Source organism: Canis aureus, chromosome 33 (genome assembly GCF_053574225.1).
Source record: "Canis aureus isolate CA01 chromosome 33, VMU_Caureus_v.1.0, whole genome shotgun sequence".
NCBI lineage: Eukaryota > Metazoa > Chordata > Mammalia > Carnivora > Canidae > Canis > Canis aureus.
Genome location: NC_135643.1, coordinates 10,705,406 through 10,727,133, shown reverse-complemented (window position 1 = coordinate 10,727,133; position 21,728 = coordinate 10,705,406). Strand labels below are relative to the sequence as shown.

At 44.6% G+C, this 21,728-nt stretch overlaps 1 protein-coding gene across 3 annotated transcripts in view; it reads right to left on the bottom strand.

Moving 5' to 3' along the window:
* AFF1 (ALF transcription elongation factor 1) overlaps positions 1 to 15,746 on the bottom strand; it is a 202,457-nt gene extending 186,711 nt beyond the window's left edge. Inside the window, exons 1-2 of one of the 3 annotated variants that reach the window (XM_077882800.1) lie at positions 15,572 to 15,746; positions 3 to 79 (exon numbers count right to left, since the gene is read on the bottom strand). In XM_077882800.1, the coding sequence (XP_077738926.1) occupies positions 3 to 43 (41 nt within the window). In that variant the 5' untranslated portion in view covers positions 44 to 79; positions 15,572 to 15,746. Of the gene's footprint in view, positions 1 to 2; positions 80 to 1,794; positions 1,963 to 15,571 lie in introns of those variants that run through there. The other 2 variants (XM_077882798.1, XM_077882799.1) reach the window with 2 other exon arrangements.
* Between the last annotated feature and the right edge of the window lie 5,982 nt (positions 15,747 to 21,728).

The following is a 21,728-nucleotide window of genomic DNA, read 5'->3' as shown; positions in this document are numbered from 1 at the left end:
ACCTGCTGCTACTGCTGCTCTGGACTCTTTCAGTAAACGCCATTGCTGCCAGTCAGTGGAAAATAACGAGTCTGTTCATCTGAAAGAGAAAGAGCAACCTGTGAATATTAGCCCATAAGTAAACTCATAGGTACACATGACTGGCAAGAAATTCTTACTGGAAACAGAATTCAATGTTTTCATTTGAATTAGAGACAGTGGTTCTTCATCGACTCTCAAACTGCATGAAGAAACTGGTTATCATATATCAAAGGCCAAATCATATATCAAAGGCCAAATGTACTTTTGAGCCTCTACTCAAAGCCATTTCAGCAAGAAGCAATGCATACAAGTTTATTATGAGAAGGAAGAAAGGAAATAACATTTCCCTAGTGTCTATTCTCGCCAAGCATTGTGTCGAGCCCTTTTCAGATGGCATTTCAAGTAAACATTAAAATAAACTCACAAGGTAGATGCTAATACCCCACATACTAATAACTCATTTTATAACTAGGAAAACTGAAACTCGGTTTTAAGTAATTTGCCTGAGGTAACAGGTTGTATCAGCACTCCGTCTAGAATCAAAAGGAAGAAAGGTAAGAGTATGCACAAGAAAGGAAATCAGCCAGTTGATCTTTACATAAGAATACTTAATAAAAAAGTAGGCCAAGTAAGAGCCAATTGTAAGAATTTACTTCCACTCCTAAAAGGTGCTTAATCCCCAAAGCCATTTTTTGAGCTCTCAAAAGAGTACTGGTCCAAAAAAAAAAAAAAAAATTAAGAAAAAAGAAAAAGTTATACAACCTGGGCAGACGGCCTTGGTACTGCCCTGCGTATCTCTAGAAACAACCTCTCTCTATGGTTAACACTATCAACAGCTGTTTCCTTTTCCCTTTCTTGTATGTATGTGTGAACTCACTGCACTTATCCTAACTTGCTTTAAATAGTCTCAATTTTCCCAAACATCCTTAAGGCAAAGGATTTATTACGAATGATCTTAGTACAGATTTAACAAACTGTGATACAAATGAAAACACACTAAATTTGTACCAGTTTTAGCTTGCCTCTTATGTTTAAGAGGCTAACTGTACACTTCCGGCTGAGGCTGAAACTCTGAATATAGTCCAGCTCTACTGTGACACCTGATAAGGTCTTTTATCTCCTCCTCCTCCATGAAATTAAAATTGCTGACCACAATGTTTCCATACCAGTAGATAGCACTGTCTCTCTATCTCCCTCCCCCCAAAAAAGAATGCAACATGGATGCTACAAACATTCTAGTTAAACTCACTGGTAGAGCTCTCAGTTTTTCAGGGTCAAATATGCTTTGGAGTCCCACACTCCTCCAACCAGTATAGTAACCAGGCCTACAGGAGCCTAATTAGGCAGGTTTCCTAAATTCTCCAACTCAAACCCCAACCATTCCCGTCCCACCCCACAACCACTGCTGCTTACTCTCTCTCACTTTCCCTCTATCCAACACAATTTTATTTCCCTTTCCCCTCTTTCTCCATCTTCTTTCCCCCCCGTCCCTTCCCAGCAATACTGTCCCTTCTCCCCTTTTGCTGCTCTCTTTTCTCTCTCTTGATACTAGGGCTGGCACACAGTGGGTGGTCAATAAAATAGTGTGTCATCTCAGCATTATTCTTCGTAACACTGTAAAGACTTCTGAAGAGTCAGTGATGGCAGTCTCCCACATAATCATCCCAATCAAGATGTCCACTTGCTTTGCAACCCAACAGTACCCACCCTAGGTCTTGGAGAGCAAGAGGGCAGTGAGGGAGGAGGTAGGTTGGGTTGCAGAGGAACACCAACCTTGAAAATGGTCCTGAGGGCAGCCCAGGTGGCTCAGCGGTTTAAGCGACGCCTTCAGCCCAGGGCCTGATCCTGGAGACCCAGGATCGAGTCCCACGTCGGGCTCCCTGCATGGAGCCTGCTTCTCCCTCTGCCGGTGTCTCTGCCTCTCTCTCTCTCTCTCATGAATAAATAACTAAAAATCTTTAAAAAAAAAAAAAAAAAGAAAAAAAGAAAGAAAGAAAGAAAGAAAATAAAAAAAAAATAAAAATAAATAAAAATAAATAAAAAAATAAAAAAAATAAAAAAATAAATAAAAAATAAATAAATAAAAAAAAAGAAAGAAAGAAAATGGTCCTGAAAAAAATAAAAATAAAAAAATAAAAAATAAAATGGTCCTGAGTTCCCCTATTTGTTCATTTAGTCACTAAGCCAGCAAATATTTCCTGAACATCTACAGAGAATAAAAGTGAAGAAAACAGACTTGACGTCAGCAAGCTTGCAAACTATAGTTTAGCAAAGAAAAAACATAAGAAAAATACATAGATATTAGATATTAAAAGGTGCTATGGAGAAAAACAAAGCAAAAGTGTAGAGTGCCAGCAAGGAACCAAGGTAAGGTGTTGCAATTTTATATAAGGTAGTCAGAGAATGTAACATTTGAGCAAAAATCTAAAGGAAATAAGAAGCCATGCGCAACCGCAGTGAAAGATAGTCCTTAAAAAAAAAAAGAAAGAGGGATCCCTGGGTGGCGCAGTGGTTTGGCGCCTGCCTTTGGCCCAGGGCGCGATCCTGGAGACCCGGGATCGAATCCCACATCGGGCTCCCAGTGCATGGAGCCTGCTTCTCCCTCTGCCTATGCCTCTGCCTCTCTCTCTCTCTCTCTCTCTCTCTCTCTCTCTCTGTGACTATCATAAATAAATGAAAAAAAAAATTTAAAAAAAAAAAAAAGAAAGAAAGATGGACCTAGAATTCTAGGTGATAATTATGTGTCAACGCAAATTCATCATTTTAAACTACTATACCACTGTGCTGGGAGATGTTGATTATGGGGAGGCTGTGCATGGGGGCCGCGTGGTAGTGGTGGGGTGGCAGGGAGGTCTATAGGAAATCTCTATAGCTTCTGTCCAATTTTGCTGGGAACCTAAAACAACTCTTTAGTCTATTTTGGGGGCACCTGGGCAACTCAGTTGATTAAGTGTCCAACTTTTTATTTCAGCTCAGGTCATGATCTCAGAGTCCTGGGATAGAGCCCTGCATCAAGCTCAACGCTCAGTGGGGAGTCAACTTGCGGATTCTCTCTCCCACTGCCCCCCCTGCTTACACAAGCTTCTGCTTACAGTGCGTGCATGCATGTGTGAGCTCTCTCTCCCTCTCTCTGAAAGAAATAAATCTTTAAAACTCTTTTTTCTTTTTTAACATTTTATTTATTCATGAGAGACACAGAGGGAGAGAGGCAGAGACAAAGGCAGAGGGGAGAAGCAGGCTCCCTGCAAAGAGCCTAATGTGGGACTCAATCCTGGACCTCGGGATCACACCCTGAGCTCAACGGCTGAGCCCAGGCATCCCAAAAGTCTGTTTTTTAAAAAAACTGTTGTAGAAATGGACAAGTCCAACACTGAACATAGGCCAAAACTGTGGGTCTCACCACTGGCTTCTTGGATGAGTAGATACAGTAGAAAGTGAAAGAGACATATTCTCTGAGGGATGCAGCCCCAGGGCACAGCCAGGAACTTGTCTGTTCAACTCAAATTCTTTATTCTTTAATTTGCCAGGAGACAGGAGTCTTTCCACAGAGGCAGGTGCAAGGAGGCTGCATCGCTAGATTATTGACTGTTATCTCAATTCTGTCTCACTGAAAAAAACAAATTCAGCCCACGAAATACTGTTTAAGTGCTAACGTATGATTTATGCAGCTGTACGGGTGGCCACGCAACTCACAAGGTTAGGTTGGAATGGAGGCCTACTGTAGTCAGGAAGTTATTAACCTAAACCACTGCTAAGAAAGGAAATCAGTATACGCTTCAGTTAATGTCTCTTTCAAAGAATCTTTCTTAAAAATACAGTCATGGGACACCTGGGTGGCTCAGCGGCTGAGTGTCTGCCTTTGGGTCAGGGCGTGATCCTGGAGACCCGGGATCAAGTCCCACATCGGGGCTCCCTGCATGGAGCCTGCTTCTCCCTCTGCCTATGTCTCTGCCTCTCTCTCTCTCTCTCATGAATAAATAAATAGAATCTTTAAAACAAAAATACAGTCACATGTATACAAGGAATCATGTGCAATAAAATATTGTTTAGAACAGTAAGAAAACTGGTAACTTAATATATGCCAACACAGAAATGACTCCATTATGATACATCATGAGATGCAACAGAACATCAAAAAGAATATCTGTATCTTGGGATCCCTGGGTGGCGCAGCGGTTTGGCGCCTGCCTTTGGCCCAGGGCGCGATCCTGGAGACCCGGGATCGAATCCCACGTCGGGCTCCCGGTGCATGGAGCCTGCTTCTCCCTCTGCCTATGTCTCTGCCTCTCTCTCTCTCTCTGTGTGTGACTATCGTAAAAAAAAAAAAAAAAAAAAAAAAAAAAAAAGAATATCTGTATCTAAACAAGATGTGTAAAAAAAAAAATAAATAAAATAAAAAAATAAAAATAAATAAAAAAAAATAAACAAGATGTGTAACATGTACAATGTGAGCCAATTTGCTTAAGAAAAAAATACTTTTTGTTTATGCACCATACAAACACATGTGTGCATACATATACCAAGCTCTAAATGGTGACTTCTCTGGAAAGAGACCCTCTGTATGCTAGGAATCTTTTATTATTCGTGTAAACATACTTTTCTTTAAATATAAGGACTGGGAAGAAAATTGGCCTATAAATATTAAAATCAGAAGGTCCTCCTTTATGTTTTCATTCTTTTTTTTTTTTTTTTGTATTATTTTCCTAGATTATAAAGACAAGATGTGATTAAAGAGGGGGAGAAAGAGGCAGTTTAAAATTCTATTTGGAGATCCCTGGGTGGCTCAGTGGTTTAGCGCCGCCTTGGGCCCAGGGCGTGATCCTGAAGACCTGGATGTGGGAGTCCCACATCAGGCTCCCTGCATGGAGCCTGCTTCTCCCTCTGCCTGTCTCTCCTCTCCTCTCTCTCTCTCTCTCTGTCTCTGTCTCTCATGAATAAATAACATTTTTTAAAAAGGTTTAAAATAAATAAAATAAAATAAAATCCTATTAAAAAATAAAGCAGGGACAACTGGGTATTCATTTGGTTAAGGGTCTGACTTCAGCTCAGGTCATGATCTCGGGGTCATGGGATTGAGCCCTGTGTCAGACTCCCTGCTTAGCAGAGAGCCTGCTTTCCTCCATGCCTCTCACTGTGTTCTCTCTTGCTATCTCTCTCTCTCAAATAAGTAAAACCTTTAAAAAAATAAAATTAAACAAAAATAAATAAAATTTAAAAAATAAAAACAAAAAGGAAAATACCAACTTGGCAGTATAGCAGAAAGAGAATAGATTCAACTGAGACAGGTGATCACTTTGGGTAAATTAAATCCTACCAACCTCAGTGTTCCCATCTGTAAAATGGAAAATAGCAAATTTTACAGTGTTACTGAAGAGAACAAATTATATAATCTAGATAAAATGGGGGTGCCTGGGTTGCTCAGTTGGTTGAGGGTCTCCCTTTGGTTAAGGTCAGGATCCCTGGGTCCTGAGATCCAGCCAGGTGTTGGGGGGGGTGTCCCTGCTCAGCAGGGAATCTTCTTCTCCCTCTCCCTTTGCCCCATATGGCCCCACTCCACTCCTGCTGTCTTAATGTATATATTTTTAAATCTAGCTAAAATGCCTAGCACACTGACACATCATAGGCATCTAATACATAGCAGCTCATATAGAGCTAGAGGGTGAGGGAGGAGAATTCATAGCAGCTCTTGTTATTAAGTCAGCAACACCTATGTTACATTTTATATAAGTGAAATGAATACATTTCATTTAGGAACGCACCCTGCCAGGTCTCCTATAGTCCTTCCAAATTTATTCAGAAATAAAAATGTCATGTATATCAAATTGCTTTTCTCACCAAAATAACAGGTAAAACAATTCAAATAAAAAAAATTTTGGGTGGCTCAGCGGTTTAGCGCCTGCCTCTGGCCCAGGGCCTGATCCTGGAGTCCCGGGATCCAGTCCCACATCTGGCTCCTTGCGTGGAGCCTGCTTCTTCCTCTGCCTGTGCCTCTGGCACGCTCTCTCTCTCTCTCTCTGTGTCTATCATGAATAAATAAATAAAATATATTTTTTTAAAAATTTTATTTCATTTTTTAAGGGGTTCCAAACCTAGCACATTCTAGGGAACCTTGTCTCAGAAGTCCTTATGACAAGCTAGTTAAAAGGCCTGCTCTGGAACCTACTAGCTATATGATCTCAAAAAAATTACTTTTTCTTTCCTAAGGTCTCAGCTTTCTCATCAGTTATACGGGGCTTCATGGGATTGAGACAGGGCTAAGTAAAATGTTTGTAATATTTTTAGCACAATGCCTGGCCCATGTTAAGCACTCAGTGAAATGTTAGTAGTTGTTGTTCTAGTTATTTTTCTGCCAATCAAAGCACAGGCTTGGAAGAATCCATATATTGCTTTTCAACAACAACAGAGCTAAGCAGGTCTCAAAGTCCCATGACCATGACCCAGTTCCCAAAAGAGAATATGAGGGAAAAAAAACTCCATCCAGATTCAAAGGGTGTGTGGACTGGTCAGTAGTCCCTGTCAAGTTTACTTCTCTTCCTCTTCCCCACACATTCCTCCAGGAGTAACAGGCAATGTGTCAGGGGTGAGTCATGGATCATACACTGTTTTTGTCGGCATTCTCCCGAACTCTGCCCCAAGCAGATCATAATCTCCCAAGGCCCCAAACCGATCTGATCACTCACAGTTCCTTTAGCTCTCCAATGAATACGGTACCCACAGCTTAGAAATCCATAACGGAACACGATTTCCCCAACTGTTTCTTCATTTCAAAATCTTTGTTCAAGGGGCGGCTCTGGTGGTACCCCAAACTCAAGTATACATTTCATATCTTGTTGGCTCCCTCTCATCATTTGGACCTCTGTTCAATGATCATTCTCAAAGAGGCCTTCCCTGGTTACAGTAGCTAATGTAGAACAGTTGGGCCTTCAGCCACATCCTCCAACCAATGCACTCTCAATTCCATTATGCTCTATATGGCTTAGGAATGTGTCTAGCTGCAATAACGGCTTTTTTTTTTTTTAAGATTTTATTTATTTATTCATGAGAGACACAGAGAGAGAGAGGCAGAGACACAGGCAGAGGGAGAAGCAGGCTCCATGCAGGGAGCCCAATGTGGGACTTGATCCTGGAACTCTAGGATCATGCCCTGGGCCGAAGGCAGGCGCTAAACCGCCGAGCCACCCAGGGGCCCCACAACTGCTTAATTAATATAAGTTTATACTTTCATAGCAAGTTCAGAAGAAGATGGTATAGTTTAAGCTGTTCAATGAGGCCATCAAGAACTCTGGCTCTACTCTGCTGTATTCAGCTTGTTATCTTTTTTTTTTTTTTTAACATTTTATTTATGTATTTGAGAGAGGGATATGAGAAAACACGAGTGAGGAGGGGAGGGAGAGGGAGAAGCAGGCTCCTCACTGCTTTTTTTTTTTTTTTTTAAAGGAAAATTCCTTTATTGTGAATGTCCAAGTTCTTAGGATTCATCTTGAAAGATACTAGAAGATGAGAAAGACCACATACACCAGACTATGTTTAGTCACTAAACTAGCAAATTGCTTTGCATCAGACATCACAGTACAAGAGGAAAATCTGCATTTTATGAAGAGCCACCAGGTAGTTCAAATCCACTTTATCATGAAGTGCAGCCACAGGCCAACCAGATACCTAGATAATATAGTCAGTGCAAAATTCAAATGGGTAAGTCCGGGCTTTGATGAGGCTGGCTACACTGCAAAATAGAAATAGCCTGATACAGGGCTCGATCCCAGACCCTGGGATCATGACCTGAGCTGGCAGATGATTAACCAACTGAGCCACCCAGGTGCCCCTTTAGCATATTGTCTTTATGCCTGTCATCTCGTGGTACAAAAAGGTTACTGCTGTTACCAGCTATCTTACCTACATTTAAGGCAGAAAGATGCCAGCCACATCTTTCTCCTTTTGTCAGGAAAGGAAAATCCTTCCCTAAGACTTTGTCTATCAAAAATCACAGCTAGGTCCCATGGTCTCCTAAAGTTACTGTAGGGGAGGCAGGTAAATTAGGATACAAGTTATCAGCACTGGCTAAGAACAAGCATGATCTATCACCTAAGGCTAGGTACAATGTAGTCCCACACACAATTAAGGTTCTTTTAACAACAACAAAAATGGGAATGGGCATTGGGTAGGAAAATAACAGTGCTGACCAAACTTATTTTTCATAGCACTTACCATCTGAAATTACTTCATGTAAAATAAATAAGTTTTAACTGCTCATATTGTCTCGACAGAATGAAAGCTCCTAGTCTAGCTCCACATATATATACACCCAGAGCCTATATTTTAAAGTAATAGTCAAGTTTCTCACAGGTATTATATTTATATACAGACACTGGAATATAGTGAGTTTAGTCCAGGTTATTCTGCAGTGGCAAATTAACCTCAAAATCTCAGTGTCCTGTCAGAACAAAGGTTTATTTCATACTCTTTATATCCACTGTATATTGGTGTGTTAGGGTAGGAAAGAAGGCAACGAGCTTTTCTCCACGTTGAGAAACCCAAACTGTTGGAATCTCCACTATCTCAAAACGGAGCTTCAGGGTCTGCCATAGTAAAAGAGAGCTGGAGGGCCTCACAAGAGCCACTTAAATGCTTTAGCTCAGAAATGCATGTTACTCCCACAGAGAGCCCACTGTACAGAATTAATCACATGACTTTTTGTTGTTGTTACTGTTGTTTAAAGTTTACAGGGGGCTCCTGGGTGGCTTGGTTGGCTAAGGGTCTGCCTTTGGCTCAGGTCATGATCTTGAGGTCCTAGGATCAAGACCCACATCAAGCTCCCTGCTCAGCAAGGAGTCTACTTCTCTTTTCCCTCTGCTCCTCCCCCCACTTCATGCTACCTCTCTCTCAAATAAATAAATAATCTTTAAAAAAATTTTAAAAATAAAAATTTATGTTGTTTGTTTGTTTTTTTTTAAGTAATCTCTACACCTAACATGGGGCACAAACTCATGACCCTGAAATCAAGAGTTGCATACTCTTCAAGAGTCAGGTGCTCATTGGACTGAGCTGGCCAGGGACCCCCAGAATTAGTCACATGTTCTATATAATCATAATGAGGCAGAGAAACATGAAAGAATACATGAATATTGGTAGTAAAAGTTTCATTCCCCATGGGCTGGTAAAATAACGCATTATCCCATTTTAAAATTTAGACTCATTAAAGAAGTTCCTTGGAACAAACTCAAAGTTAGGGATACTCAATAATTGCTTTATTCATCTTATAAAGTAATACCATTAAACACACACACATTTTCCTTCAGGAGTAATAACAAGAACTATTTATGTAGCATATATTGTTCTGCTCCAAGTACCTGACAAATTTTAGTATCTTTAATCTGCTCAATTACCCAGTAAGGAAGATCTTATTAAGAATGAGGAGGGTCCCAGGGAAGGCCGGGGGGCTCAGCGGTTTAGCACCACCTTCAGTCCAGGGCCTGATCCTGGAGACCTGGAATTGAGTCCCACGTCGGGCTCCCTGCATGGAGCCTGCTTCTCCCTCTGCCTGTGTCTCCTGTGTCTCTGCGCCTCTCTCTCTCTCTCTCTCTCTCTCTCTCTGTATCTCATGAATAAATAAATAATAAAATCTTAAAAAAAAAAAAAAAAGAATGAGGATCCCTGGGTGGCTGGCTCAGCAGTTTAGCACCTGCATTCGGCCCAGGGTGTGATCCTGGAGTCCTGGGATCAAGTCCCACATCAGGTTCCCTGTATGGATCCTGCCTCTCTGTCTCTCATGAATGAATAAAATAAAAAAAGAGTAAGTCTTTTTTTTTCTTTTTAAAGATTTATTCATGAGAAACACAGAGAGGGAGAGGGAGAGACACAGGAGACACAGGCAGAGGGAGAAGCAGGCTCGATGCAATGCAGGGAGCCCAACATGGGACTCCATCCTGGGTCTCCAGGATCATGCCCTGGGCTGAAGGTGTTGCCCTGGGCTGAAGGCTTCGCTAAACTGCTGAGCCACCCAGGCTGCCCAAGAATAAGTCTTATTAACCCCATGTTGTAAGGGAATGGAAAAGTGATAGAAGCCAGTTCTCCATCGGTCCATGGCATTTCTGCGTATGGTACAAGCAGAGGCACCAACTGCATTTGTTCTAGACAGTCTTCAAAGATGTTCGTATAGAGAACAGCCTTGGAAAATAGAGATTGTGTCTCCTACAGCACAGGGCAACATGTTTACGGTGCAGTATAAACAAAATAATGTCTCCCTCTCTGGAGCAAAGGGCAGGCATACTTACCGCCCATTATAAAAGTTTAGGATTCCGTAAGCCCAGGATTCCTTTCCTGTAATGCAACTCATTTTTTTCTCAGGTGTCATGACTCTCTCGACATCTCGCTTTGGAAACTGGGGCTTAAGGAACCAGTGTAAGAAAATGTTGATACTCTGGCAATAGCTATTATTATGAGTAATAAAGTCATTCCCAAGAGCTCATGAAACTGTGGCAGGTTAACTTGTTAGCTTGAAAGTAGGGTAAATCTCAGAGCCTTCAGTTTTTGACAAAAAGTTAAGTAATTTGCTAAGGTGTGATAGCTAGTAGGCGACAAATGCAAGATTTAAGCCCAAGCTGTCTGGCTCGATAACCATGCTTTAAAATTTTTAAATTCTCTGCTAAATGGCAGTAGTTCTCATAGTGTAGTTCCAGAACTAGCACCATCAACATCACCTGTGAACATGTTATAATTGCAAATTATTGGGCATTACCCCAGACCTACTGAATCAAAAATCTGGGTGTGTGGGCAGGGTAGACGTGTTTTAACAAGTCTTCCATAAGATTCTGACAATAAGTTTGAAAACCACTGCTATACTGCATATATTCACTGAATCTATAAGATTGAAGGAAATGATATGGGTATATTCTGATTCACATAGGAATGTGACTGACCTTTCATAACTTGAACAGATTTCAAATACTAAGGGAGATGGTTCATAAGCCCTTGTATATAATTCTTTTAGAAGGTAAGGATCTTTATATGGTACAAATAAACATCACATGCCCTTTTTGTAGGCCTACATAATATTTTCCTTTGGAGTCACAAATAATATATCCAGAATGCTAAATGAAAATACCTGCTTTTTTATTCCCATAATGATCAGAAAGAATTACTTAGCCAAGGAGAAACACTATTTATATTTTAGAGTCAAGCTGTAATTCTTGAAAAACAGGAAACCACATATCAACAAAGCCAACTCAGTGTACCATAGTGGAAAGGGCACCAGGCTTTGAGTCACAGAGTCAAGTCATTTAACTTCTTCAACTCAATTTCCTGATTTTAAAATGGAAAATGAACTCCAACTTTAGAGCTGCAATTAGGCTTAAATGATACATTATTTGAAAGCTGTTGCTTTCAAATGGCTTTTATGCTACATGAATATTAAGTCCACCTGCATGAGCTCTTTCTTTTTCTTGATCATGGCATTATCACAGTCTCTGCAAAGCTTAAAGTACTGCCTGGCTTACTTTATGCCAGTACTTATGAGGTATAAGGAATGAATATGAGGTATTATATCAGTGATGTAATTGACTCCTCTGGGCTCCACTTATCACAATAATTTCAGCCTTTTAATAAGAAAAAGTCACTCTAACAAGAAATCCTTAGTCATGTTTAAAATGGGCCAGCTAATTTAAGAAAATCAGCTGATTTTCTTCCTCTGGAGAACACTACTGAAGGAGTTCTATCCTAAGGCATAAAACAGAAACTCCTATTAGCAACCCCATAGCCTTAGAACCTCAAAGATTCAAGTCTACAATAATCTGTTGTACATACATCAATAGTCAGGAATAAAGGATGCGTACCTACAAAGAACTACATATTTCACATTTACTTCTGCACTGTGGTAGACTTTTAATAAATGGATTACAGGGTTTATGCAGTCTCTTTTAATGAAATCTGAGATTCAAGTCAGCAAATATTAAATAAACCACTACTGTGTATAAAAAAGAGAAAGACAGCTAGAAAATTTCAGCCGATTAAGTATTGTTTGGGAACAGAATTTATAATGAGGAAAATATAATTTACAAAACTTTGTGTATTTATGTGAATGCAGTTCCTTAATTTACTCTCTCCAACATACTTTCTCAGTGTCCTGAAAAATTAGTTAATAATCTAAAGTTCTTGAAATCGGGAACTTCACAAGCTTTCAGCTTCAACAGACATATCTAAGTTGGCAAATAAATTCAAGTTGAAGGTCAGCTTTCAGTGCAAGGCTTTAATAGTAAGGACACTATCCCAACTATGTTTCATACTTTCAGAGACACCTGCAAGGTACATTGTTCCCTGCATCTTATAACGATCAAAATATTTATCATAAATTGGCCCTACCTTTTAAAAAGTGAATGCATAAGTCCACCTTAAAATTTGTAACAGCCAATTAACTTCATAAATGACTATGGAAATTTGTTTGATGAAAACACAAATTACAGTTGAGTATGAAACTCCTTTCACTTGCTTCTTAAAAATATTGAGGGGCGCCTGGGTGATGCAGTTGATTAAGTGACCAACTTCAGCTCAGGTTGTGATCTCAGGGTTATGGAATCAAGCATTGCACCCAGCTCCAGACTGAGCACATAATCCACTTGAGATTCTCTCTCCCTCTTCCTCTGCCCCTCCTGCTTGTGCGCACACACACTCTCTAAAATGATTTTTTTTTTTAATTGGAAAGAAAGGAAAGCGATATTGAAAACAAGTTTGCCTTTTCTAAACTTAATTTTTTTACCCATCTAGTAACTCAAGGCACTATAACTCCAACTGAACAATCACATAGCTACAGTGAATTATGGACATTCAAACATGCAACTCATTATGTAACTTAATTGAAGAGTACTCTTCCAAATTTAATCCAACAGTACCTGGGTGGCTCAGCTGGTTGGGCATCTGCCTTCTGCTGGGGTTATGATCCAGCCCAGCATTGGGCTCCCTGCTCAGTGGGGAATCTGCTTCCTTTCTCTCTCCCCTCTTGCAAAAATAAATAATTTTTTTAAAAATGAAAACCAAATTTAATCCAAAATCCAACTGAGAATCTTAGTTAATAAAGCAGTAACTGTTAGCTCAATGCACTCCTTCAAAATTCAAACCAGATAGGAAATAGGAGAGACAGAGACAGCCAGTTTTGATGTAGTCTTAACTACCTCAAAGTAGTTAGTTTTATAACCCCACAGTGAAACAGTGACTTCTGGTGGCAAAAAATGCATGCATACTCCGCATTTTGCAAGAGAAAGCAATGTTTAAAATCACTGGGCTTTTCTGACCATAAATTCACAGTCTCTGATTTTTGTATTCTAATTTAACACACTGTGATTCTTCAAAATTGTATTTTTACAAAGTTGAAGAATTAAGCAAATCACAAATGTCAAAGCCACTACAACGAATGAATAAAACATATTAACTCTGATAAATAACAGTTCATTTTCTTTCCGCAGGTGGAAAGCATAAAGTTCATTCACACTAACAAGTCCTACACCCCCAATCTCATCATCCCTGTATGTTATATTTAGAAAAATTTAAGAAAAAGAGGAGAAGCCCCCAAAATTTAAACTCCTTTTCTTTAAGTAGGCTCCAGAGCCAGCAGGGAGCCCAACGAGGGGCTTGATCTCAGAACCCTGAGATCGAGACCTGAGGTGACATCAAGAGTTGGACACCACTGACTAAGCCACTAAGTGCACCTAAACTCATTTTTTTCAAAGCCTTGTGTCCCACCCTTCAATACCTCTTTGTCTTAAAGATCTCGAGTCCCTTCTGTGGTTCTCTCTCTATTTAGCTAAACTCAAATTGGTTTCTCTAGTTTTACACAACTAGTATTATGAGTTATTCTCTTGCTTTCTCTCCTAGTCTCCATTCTCTTGGGTCATTCTTTAATATTCTACATTCCTTTTCTGCATATTTATCTTCAAAAACAGTATTTTCTGACATTGGCAAGAAAGAGACAACACCTTTAAATTAAAGCACCGGAATCATCCAGAATTTTCAACTCTCCTGCGAATTTATTTCCAGATTATCCACTCAAGGAATACTTTCCACTGAAGATGAAAGGCAAGCTAAGGAAATACATTAGACAGAGGAAGTAAACACTGAAACAGGGCCATGCCTAGGTATTCTCAAGCCTCTGAGCAGAACTGAACTCACAGTCCAAAGGCCTTTTTTTCTTTTCCGTGCCTTCTATCTCCACCCGGAGTCTGACACACGTAGCTCCAGAAATATCCCACCTTTGCCTACCTTCCACGAACTCTGCATGTCTTTGCTCTGAAATAATCTTTCACAAGCAAAATCCCCCACACTGCTCAGGCCTCTCCCTCGCCTGATGTTTCTGTGTCTTAATTTTTGAGCTTTTTTTCCACTTTGCAACCGTCCCAGGGAACACACTAAGTCTTCGCCTTAATCATGGTTTCGCCTTTAAGGTTTTAAATCTGTCGGGTTCCTTGATGATAGGTCACCCCCCACTCACAGCTCTCAGCGTGCACCCACTGGGTTAAAACTGCCCCATCCCACACTTTAAAAAACAGCAAAACATGCTGTGCAAGCGCCTCTCGCACCCCCCGCACCCCCCTCCCCGCCCCCCGCAACAGACTAGCTCCCGGAAGATGCGGACACCTCTCCACCTCCAAAGCCAAAGGCCTTCCAGGGACAATTTGCATGACAATAATGGGGAGTAAGTGAGCGTAGAAACTCCTGGAAGACCAACCTAGTGAGCAACTATCAAGACGCCCGAAGGTCCCTGGCAGATTCATTAATATAACTACCGTTACGCTGAGGTAGCTACGACTCACACAACTCTCTAGCTCCTTTTTAATTCGATGACCCTGCGCTTGCAACGTCGGAGGGGTCGAAAGCAGCAGTCACAGGAGGACCAGACACCGGCGGAAAAAACTATGAGAAATTCACCAGTTCCACGTTCTGCAGAGGCCGTCCCCCGGCGCCCCAGGGGCAAGTCTCAGGAGGTGCCTCCAACTTTCCCCTCCCTCCCTCGAGGCTGCGGACCACCGCCACGAGCCTCCCTCCCAATCGCAATTAGACTGGGTTGGAACCACCAAATTAGCTCAGCTAGACGCAAGGGGGAGGGGTGACAATGACGAGGACTGGAGGACGCGGGTTGGAAGAGAGAAAAGCCCCTGGTTTACTCCCCGAGAAACTTCTGGGACACTTGTATTACGCAATCCCGACGCCAGGTTCCAAAACCCAACATCCTTCCGCAAAACGCGGGGCGCACCAGCAGATGTCTGATTTGGGGGAGTGGGGAAAGAAAATGGGTCTGGGCTCTTCCTGTGGTTCCCACCGCTCCTCCCCCAGTTTTTCTAGGCTCTATCTGCCTGGGATTTGCAAATAAGGGCGACGCGAGCTCCGCGTCTCTTTCCCCGTTCCCCCCCGAAGGTTCCCACCGGAAAAGTGGGAACGCCAGCTACTTGAGTCAGCGGTGCTGGGAAGCAGGCAGCAAGGCGGGGAGGGCTGGGCGTCCCAGCAGCCGGCGGCTGCGGCGCTCCCAGCGAGGCTGACCCCGGCCCGGGGCGCACGGGGCTCCGCTCACCTTCCTGCCCCTGGCTCCTCCAGTCTCGAGTCGTGCGCCCTCGCCACCTCCGCCTTCCCCGGACCTGTTGCGGTGGGGAAGGGGCGCGGGCGCGGAGAGCGCAGGCGAACGCGTGCTCCCGGGATCCCGAGGCGGCTCGCACCGGCCTGGGCTCGCCGCCCGCGGGGCCCAAAACGCAGCTGCGCCCGCGACGCGCGCAGGCGGCGGCCGAGGGCGCAGGGGACGCGCGCCAGTCCGCTCGCTGGCTCGCAAGCTCCGCGCGCGGGCTGCGCCGGGACGCCCGGGAGGCGAGGCCACGCCCTCCTCTGGAGAGCCCGCCCCGCCCCGTAGGCCCGCCCCGCAGCCCCGCAGCCCCGCCCTGCAGACCCTCCCCGCAGCCCCGCAGCCCCGCCCTGCAGACCCGCCCCGCCCTGCAGCCCCGCCCCGCAGCTCCGCAGCCCCGCAGCCCCGCCCTGCAGCCCCGCCCCGCAGCTCCGCAGCCCCGCAGCCCCGCCCTGCAGACCCGCCCCGCCCCGCAGCCCCGCAGCCCCGCCCTGCAGCCCCGCCCCGCAGCCCCGCAGCCCCGCCCCGCAGCCCCGCCCCGCCCTGCAGCCCAGCCCGGCAGTCCCGCAGACCCGCCCCGCAGACCCGACCCGCAGACCCGACCCGCCCCGCAGCCCCGCAGCCCCGCCCCGCTCTGCAGCCCAGCCCGGCAGCCCCGCAGCCCCGCCCCGCCCCGCAGCCCCGCCCCGCCCTGCAGCCCCGCCCCGCCCCGCAGCCCCGCCCTGCAGCCCTGCCCGGCAGCCCCGCAGCCCCGCCCCGCCCTGCAGCCCCGCCCCGCAGCTCCGCAGCCCCGCAGCCCCGCCCCGCAGACCCGCCGACCCGCCCTGCAGACCCGCCCCGCCCTGCAGCCCCGCCCCGCAGCTCCGCAGCCCCGCAGCCCCGCCCTGCAGCCCCGCCCCGCCCCGCCCCGCAGCCCCGCAGCCCCGCCCTGCAGCCCCGCCCCGCAGCCCCGCCGCCTCACCGCCCCGCAGCCCGGCCCTGCAGCCCCGCCCCGCAGCCCCGCAGCCCCGCCCCGCAGCCCCGCCCCGCCCTGCAGCCCAGCCCGGCAGTCCCGCAGCCCCGCCCCGCAGACCCGCCCCGCAGACCCGATCCGCCCCGCAGCCCCGCCCCGCCCTGCAGCCCAGCCCGGCAGCCCCGCAGCCCCGCCCCGCCCCGCAGCCCCGCCCCGCCCCGCAGCCCCGCCCTGCAGCCCTGCCCGGCAGCCCCGCAGCCCCGCCCCGCAGCCCCGCAGCCCCGCCCCGCAGCCCCGCAGCCCCGCCCCGCAGCTCCGCAGCCCCGCCCCGCCCTGCAGCCCCGCCCTGCAGCCCCGCCCCGCAGCCCCGCCCCGCAGCCCCGCCCCGCAGCCCCGCGGCCCCGCCCCGCCCTGCAGCCCTGCAGCCCACGCGGATCCGCCCAGCCCACGCCCTCTGGCTGGCACCACCCAAGCAGCTAGGAACCTCGCCGCCCTCCTCGGGAAACCTGTGGGAGGATCGAGGGGGAGCGGCCGCCGCGGACGGATACTGCAGCGACCGCCCCGGCAGCGTGGGTGACCCTGCCCCCGGCTGATGTGGGGCGCAAGCACCCTTCCGTTTTACAGAGATTCAGCTCAGGGTCAAGTCCTAAGTGTCGAGGAGCCTTCTTTCTGCAATTTCCTATACAACTGAAACAGATTGTGTCCTTCAAAGGAGATAACGACTCACATCTGGAGAGTGTTTTCCAGTTTTTAAAGGGCTTTTCACCCACAGGTCCGACTCTTCACAACCTTATAAAACAGATACATCATTATTGCCGTTCCCCAAATAATGAAACCGACGAGCCAAAAATTAAGCGTGGTGCCCAGGGTCGCAAGCGACAAAGTGGCATGGGAAACATCTCCTGAATCCAGCCTCTGGGTTCTTTGCGTTGCACCAGCTCAACGCCAGAAAGTCCTCGTGGGGCTAGGGGCGCTGGCAAGCAGAACCAAAGGAGAGGCGAAAGCCGAGGTCTAGTCAAGACGCTACCCGACTCCATCTAGGACCACACAGAAAGCATCAAAAGTCGTCGTTGGGCCTTCTCACCTTCCTCACTGAAACAGATGCCGAAAGATGACACTGAGTGGCTCAGCGGGTCTGTGGTATGGTAATGGTTTAAAGTAGGTTAAAGTATTTGGGTGAAGAAGATTGCATTTCAAGTGTAATATAAATTAAGTGTGAATTAATATAATGTATGAAAAGAACCCCCTCATGCCCTCTGTATTTCTCTCCCTCCCCCTCCTCCTCCTCCTTGTTGCTATTGCTTTGTCCCTCTTTACTCCTTCATTGTGTACATGAAGGTGTTGACTGAAAACCTAATCAATAGATATTTGCATTTCCAAATTGAACCTTTGGTTACTTAATTTCCCAGGGATTGTTTTCCAAAATCTAACTCTTCTTTCTACTCCCTGGGCGCCCGTGATGATATCGATGTGGTTTACCTTAACAGCTAAAATGGTGAAAGTGTCCCTGATGGGGATCCCTGGGTGGCGCAGCGGTTTGGCGCCTGCCTTTGGCCCAGGGCGCGATCCTGGAGACCCGGGATCCAATCCCACGTCGGGCTCCCGGTGCATGGAGCCTGCTTCTCCCTCTGCCTATGTCTCTGCCTCTCTCTCTCTCTCTCTCTCTGTGACTATCATAAATAAATAAAAATAAAAAAAAAAAATGTTTAAAAAAAAAAAGAAAGTGTCCCTGATGAAATTTGGTATGCCTCTAGATGAAAGCTTTGGAGGTCATCTCTGAGCAGGAATCACCTCTGACAGACGGGTGTTTGTGTAGTTCTTAAAAGTTTCTAATAGACATTGGTATCTACTCTAATCATAACAAATATTTTAACCTTTTTGTTATGGAACTTACATTTTATTGTAATATATTGCGCATAACAATATGTTATAATCTAAAGGTCTTTACCACTCTATCTAAAACTTTTTTCCTTTATCATGTTCCTTTTTACCACCCCATACTACTTCCTAATACCTTCAAACTGTGGTTAGCTTAGTAAATAAGGCTGACAGTGAAAGTTTGATAATTTTATTTTTCTGCTTTTGGAGCTGAAAGATGTAATTTTGCAAAGAATTTTTTTTGTAAAAGATAATGTAATTTTGCTTCAGAGAGTAGTCCATTCCATTTATGAGTATATTCCTAAGGCAGTGTCCTATCATATCAATAACAAAGGTTCCAGTGCCTAGCAGAAACAAACAAGTAAATAACCAATTCCAATGCATACTTCTATTGATTAATTTCCGGAAAGATGGTAGGTTATTTAAAAACACTTATCTCGGGCAGCCTGGGTGGCTCAGCCGTTTAGCGCCGCCTTCGGCCCAGGGCCTGTTCCTGGAGGCACAGCCTCGAGTCCCACATCCAGCTCCCTGCGTGGAGCCTGCATCTCCCTCTGCCTGTGTCTCTGCCTCTCTCTCTCTCTCTCTCTCATGAATAAGTAAATAAAATCTTAAAAAAAAAAAAAAAAAGAAAGTTGCCTTTCTGAGGCACCTGACTGGCTCGGTCAGAAAAGCATGTGACTCTTTCTCTTGAGGTCCTGAGTTCAAGCCCTATATTGGTGTAGAGATTACTACAGGGAGGATGAGGGAGGGGGAGAGAGGGAGAGAGACAGAATTTTTTTTTTTTTAATTTATTCATGAGAGCCAAAGGCATTCCCTGAGCCAAAAGCAGACAGACACTCAACTGCTGAGCCACCCAGGCACCCTGAGAGAGAGACAATCTTAGGCAGGCTCCACCCCCAGCACAGACCCTGACACAGGGCTGGATCTCACAACCTTGAGATCATGACCTGAGCCGAAATCAAGAGTCAGATACTTAACCAACTGAGACACTCAGGTGCCCCTAAGCAGGCTTAAAAAAAAAATAGTATTATACCATATCTAAATTTTTAAGAATTATGACATAAATAGGGCAGGCCAGACGGCTGAGTGATTTAGCGCTTTCAGCCCAGGGTGTGATCCTGGGGACCCGGGATCAGGTCCTGCATCAGGCTCCCTGCATGGAGCCTGCTTCTGCCTCTGCTTGTGTTTCTGCCTCTCTCTTTCTGTGTCTCTCATGAATAAATAAATAAAATCTAAAAAAAGAAAAGAATTATGACATAAACAAAAGAAAAGTAATAGAGATGCAGATATTTAGACTTATTAGCTACACCTTCTTCTGGTTCCTTTTCTTTTTTTTGTTTTTTTTTTGTTTTGTTTTCCTGGGACTCTAGGATCATGCCCTGGACCAAAGGCACCACTAAACCGCTGAGCCACCCAGGGATCCCCACCCCCACTCGCCCTTTTCCTTTTTTTTTAAATTTTTATTTATTTTTTTTTCCTTTTCCTTTTTTAAAGGGTATTTTTAAAACAACCTCTTCATGGAAGGACTCCTGGGATGCTACCTGACAATTTTCAGCCATGATTTTACTTAAAATTTAAAGACAAACAGGTGAACCGCCTGGGACTCACAGAAATTCATAGGCTGTATTCTCAGAGCACCTGCATGGTACAAAGGAGCAGGAACATAATGTTAAGATGGGGACTGGTGGGAAATGTGCCTGTATCACAACACAGACGGCTGTTTGCTTGGCCAGCCTGAAATATTTCTAAACTCTGCAGTCAGCAAGACCAGCAGTTTAAATTATACTACTCCAAAATTACTGCATGTATGTTTCAAAGGGATAATTTCTTTAAAGTGTAAATAAATCCCAACCAGACTGAAAGCTGAGTATACACTTGTAAAAGAAAACAAGCAACCTGGAGTTGGGAGGTGTGTAGATGAGGAGGTGATGGTGAGGAGGGAGGTGGAAGATTTAGCATTAACCAGGTAAAGAAAAGTGGCGGAAGAGCCAGTTCCCAAAAAGAACACAAAGAGGGGCATAGTAGGACCTTGGGGCAAAGATCACGAGGGACAGTGATAAGATATAAGACAGGAAAAGTCAATAGGAAACTGTTGGTAAAGTGCCCTACACAGCAACTAGAGTTTTCCTTTCATCCTAAGTGCAGTGGGTAGGATATTTAATCAAGGTGCATTTTGGACAGACTACTGGGACTGTCTTATGAAAATGAATAGGAGACAGTAAGGCTGCAGTCATAGTCCCCGGGGCCACGTAAGAAAGTGTGCTTCGAGCTCAGCAGAGATTGTAGGCAGACACAGAAATTCTGAGCTTTACCTCTCAACCTGGGAGGCAGATATGCAAATATAAACCTGCTGTCTTTTGCTCTAAAAAGAACTAGGTGCAATATTATTAATATTAAAATAATTAAAATAACTATCTTTATCTTATCATGAATATTTAGCAAAATATCATGAAATATTTAGGTCCCAAGTAACCTGACATTATGTTTTTTCACAAGTACAACCTGAGTTTCAATGAGTTTTTACTCATTGCTACTACATACTACTTCCCAATCCCAGTGGGGATTATGAATGTTTTTTAGTCATGTAGTAATATTGGTTTTTTTTAGTCACGTAGTAATATTGTTAAATGGATTTCATATTTATAATAGTAATTTGAAAAATCCCAATGAATCTGGAGCAAAAGAATGTGAGCACAATATCTAGATTTTTTTCTAAAAAAAATGCAGGGATTTAACTGGATTTCTACAATTTATCAGACATTTCACACACAAAACTTTAATTCTCTTGAAAACATGTGGATTTATCTAGTCAATGTATAAAGAAGGAATAAGGGCAGCCCAGGTGGGCTCAGCAGTTTAGTGCCACCTTCAGCCCAGGGCGTGATCCTGGAGACCTTGGATCGAGTCTCACGTGGGGCTCCCTGCATGGAGCCTGCTTCTCCCTTTGCCTGTGTCTCTGCCTCTATCTGTGTGTCTCTCATGAATAAATAAATAAAATCTTTTTTTTTTAATTTATGATAGTCAGGAAATTTCCATATGGTTGTACCATAGGCAAAACAAACTCAGTATAGGAAGTATGAAATAACATACTATTTCTATCCACCCATTCTTCCACAACCCAGGCAATCCAATTCTTCCTATTTTTTTTAAAGATTTATTTATTTATTTATTCATGATAGACACAGAGATTGAGAGAGAGGCAGAGACACAGGAGGAGGGAGAAGCAGGCTCCATGCCGGGAGCCCAACGTGGGACTCGAACCCGGGACTCCAGGATCACGCCCTG